General features: G+C 40.6%; 1 protein-coding gene across 1 annotated transcript; it reads right to left on the bottom strand.

Moving 5' to 3' along the window:
- Positions 1-564: 564 nt before the first annotated feature.
- On the bottom strand, positions 565-3,293 carry LOC105438837 (NACHT, LRR and PYD domains-containing protein 6-like). The gene is made up of 2 exons (XM_030994071.1): positions 1,478-3,293; positions 565-684 (listed from the first exon to the last, which is right to left on the bottom strand). The coding sequence occupies exon 1, from the start codon at positions 2,968-2,970 to the stop codon at positions 2,074-2,076; it is 897 nt and encodes a 298-aa protein (XP_030849931.1). The 5' UTR covers positions 2,971-3,293; the 3' UTR covers positions 565-684; positions 1,478-2,073.
- Positions 3,294-3,674: the final 381 nt, after the last annotated feature.

Raw genomic sequence — 3,674 nt, 5'->3', positions numbered from 1 at the left:
ATGTACAATATTACAAAATATGAACACATAGTAGGCTACACCCACATCTAAGCCTTTCCCTCCCTTCGTGTATTGGTACCCTTCTGCTTTACCCCGGCAGACTAACTGAATAGGATCGTCTAGTCGAATTCAATCTATTTTATACAAGATTTGAACAAGAACCTACCGCACAGCTGACAACGTATGTACATTTCTGCAGCACTCAATGAAGTAAATGAAGGCTTCCTCATCTGTGCACATCAATCCAAACATATGTAGCCACTGCAGGTTCTTGGTTTGTTCTCTGATCAGAAGACCGAGTCCTCTAATCGTCTCACTCGATACCTCGTTCTTCTCTGTTGTGTGTGTTATCGGTGCTGTAAGGCGGATATGCGTGAGCTGCTGTCCTCCGGTCCGACTAAGACAAGCCGAGATCTGAGGTATGTCTTTCTCTGCCTCATCGATAGTGATATCGATATCTCTCAAACCAGAGAGCGATGAGAGCAGACCTTCATAGCTTTGTGACGTCACCCTCTGAGCTGATAGCTTTGTGACGGATGGAAGGTCAGGTGGTGGTGATGGGAAACTGAGAGAGGAGTCTGAGATTTTGAGAGTATTTAGCATCGAAAATGATCCCATGCAGGACCATAGTCCACTCGTCACGTCGGCAGTTAAAGTAGATTCCTCGAACTTTACTGTCCTAACCTACATGTAGTGTTAGGATAGAGACAGAGAGATGGTAAAAGAAAGCGAATTAAACACGGTCTGTACGAATAAAATAATGTTAATTAGTTGATCTCTTGTTTTTGGTAGCAATCATTAAAGCAATCGTATCTCAGAAAATTATAAAAACATTACACAGGAGTGAGGCATTAGCAAGAAGTACCCACACAAGGTACATGTGGAACAGCCTAACACGATGTCCGAACATAATGCTAATGCCCGAACAAAATAATGTGTATGGTTTGTTTTATAATATGATTTTACTAATGACCCGTCATAAGTATTTACTAATGACTGGTCATTAGTAAAATTACGTGTTAGGCAAAATAAATGTCTGGTTACGGGTACGCTCTCAACCAATCATGTGATGAGGATCATCTTATAATATCCGGTAAGTAATGGGAGCTCCCTCTCCTACTCCTTTACATTGATAAGTAATACATTTATTTTCTTTCATGTTTTACATTGACTACATGCTTATATTGAATGTCCCTCGCCGTTTTGTTTCAAATTATTGTCGTTCCTTCTGCTATGCAGTACCATAATTTAGGCCGTAGTTGGGCAAACATAGAATAATAATTAATATGAATCATACGTATTGATCGTTGAATCATGCAGTATGATTTATCACGACGCATTTAATTATGAATAAGAAACATTACAAAAATATATATTAGCTATTTGACTCATAGTTGCAGCAGAGAAATAAAAAACCTTGACAATCTTTATGAAATGATTATTGTAAACACATTTTGTCCAATGAAAATGTGCATACCTGACGTTTAAGTTGCTTTGGAAGATTTTGCATCCCAACGACGGTGTAGACAGTCGGGGATTTTAGAACAATACCCTCTGCATTCACACATCTTCGAACCAACGAAGACACATTTCGTTGAGTACCCGTGGTCTCTGATGAACAGTCAAGGAGAATGCGATATCGCTCGCTCTCATCCAAATAGCTGTTTTTAAGGAGCTTCTTCATTATTCGTACACAGAGTCTGTTGTCCGTGCCAGCAGCGAATCGGATAAGATTCTCGTAGTCACCGATGTTTGCTTTGATCTTGCGCAGTACTATGTCCAATTTAGAAATCTTCAAACGTAACAGAAAGCGTTGTGTTTGATCAGCGAGGAATTTCCCAGCCGAGTGTTCTTGAGCGAGTTTGTGATAAAACTCAATGGTAGTGGAAGTGGTCTCGTTGGACTGAGGAAGGCATGTGATGTTAGTAGTCGTCTTCGATACTATCCCAAGCTCACATGCCATAGTAAGGGTTGAGGGAACTTTACGTAAATCATGAGGCGTGAAGACTAGTTTTTTAGCATCGTCGAGCAGACCAGTGAGGGCAACTTTGCCTAATTGATAAATTATTTTCCTTAACTTTTTTGGTGTGATCTCCACTTTCGACTCTGATCGTGCGTTTGCATGGTGCATAAGAAAACATTCACCCTGTCCAGCAATTCTGTTTGAGTTGAAGCACCACTGTCCAGTAGGCCCTCACGCCATAAGTGACAGATCATGAGACAAAATAGGGGTGTCTTGACAAGCTCATTAATAAGTGGTTCTCCATCAAGGTACTCCTTCAGACTTTGTCCGTTACCAGGATCCGAAGTCAAAGCAAAGAACTTGTTGATGTAGTCGCATGAGCTCTCTCGCGAGAATCCTTCGATCCACATCTTTGTGTATACTCTCGGAAGGTCACCTTGATTGAAGAAATTCTCTAGGTGAGGGCGTGTTGTTACAAGGACTCGGCACTCTGGAAATTCTTTCCAGCTGATGACATCGACAATATTACTCAATGAGCTGCGCTGTGAAGAGGAAATACCAGCATACTCATCTAGTCCGTCTAGTATGATGTGACAAATTCCCTGGTTCTCCTTGATGAATCTCTCCAGACCCTCTGGTGTGAGATCATCAACATCACTCAAAAGCTGGGATTTGATGGCTTCTCCGATTGTTGTAAGCTGACCTGTTTCTCGGAATTTGACAACAAACAGAAGTGGCAGGTGTTCTAATGCTGATCCCCTTTCTCTGTGAACCCAGTCGTAAGCCATCTTAGCAACAGCCGTAGTCTTCCCCCGTCCAGCGGGGGCCGAAATGAGGATTCGAACTGGTAGTTCGCCGTTTACTTTCGTTGAAAATATTTCAGCAACAGAACCCTTAAGCGTTTCCTTCATTTTCGTGTCTTTTCCACAATTATCCTTCTTCACCATTGTGACAACGGTGTGCATATCTTCGAACTCAGTGTAATCACTTTGATTCCACGGTGTCATTTGAATTTTGCACAATTGATTTCGGTACTTATTTTCCAATTTTTCGCGACATCGCTGAACAGTCAATGATTCCGAGATCTTCTTACTGTAGATATCTGGAATGATACAATCGGATATAACATCGAATATGTGATTATACTCTCATGATCTATCAACCCATTTGAAAGGCTTTTCGGGTCATTTAAGTTTAGATTCTCGTTGAAAATCCGACGATTTGGCTCTATCCCATGAAGCAAAGGCCTAGAAACGCACTTATAGCTGCAGTTATCTTTTATTAGACTGTAAAGATCATTCAAGAAGATTTTCTTTCCAAATCGATATTGAAAAATAGTTTATTTTCTCCTTTTTTAAAGAACTTTTCAAACTCTAATTTGAGGAGCAGAGATGCACAGAGTGAATAATAATAATAATAATAATAATAATAATATAATAATAATATGTCTTGTTTACCCAGGGTAGCCTCATCTGTATTCATACTGTTCTCCCTGAGGGCCCTGCAATCATATTATAAACGGCTCTGCATGTCCTATACCTTCTTCATGTTCAGTGACAGTATACCTCGTCAGTTCCAGGACCCTGAAAGTTACCCTAAAATAATAACTTCTTTAAACCATTTACGGGTGAAGGACGTGATTGTAAGCACCCTAGCACTGATAGACCCACCTGGAATACGGTGTGTCCCCTTCAGATGTTTATTAGCAAGC

Source organism: Strongylocentrotus purpuratus, unplaced genomic scaffold (assembly GCF_000002235.5).
Source record: "Strongylocentrotus purpuratus isolate Spur 01 unplaced genomic scaffold, Spur_5.0 spur5_scaffold_20, whole genome shotgun sequence".
Classification (NCBI taxonomy): domain Eukaryota; kingdom Metazoa; phylum Echinodermata; class Echinoidea; order Camarodonta; family Strongylocentrotidae; genus Strongylocentrotus; species Strongylocentrotus purpuratus.
The sequence above is the reverse complement of the archived record's forward strand: the minus strand, read 5'-3'. Positions and strand labels throughout refer to the sequence as shown.

Excerpts from the sequence above, each read along its gene's own strand:
- LOC105438837 (XM_030994071.1), bottom strand. The coding sequence starts at position 2,970 with ATGACACCGTGGAATCAAAGTGATTACACTGAGTTCGAAGATATGCAC.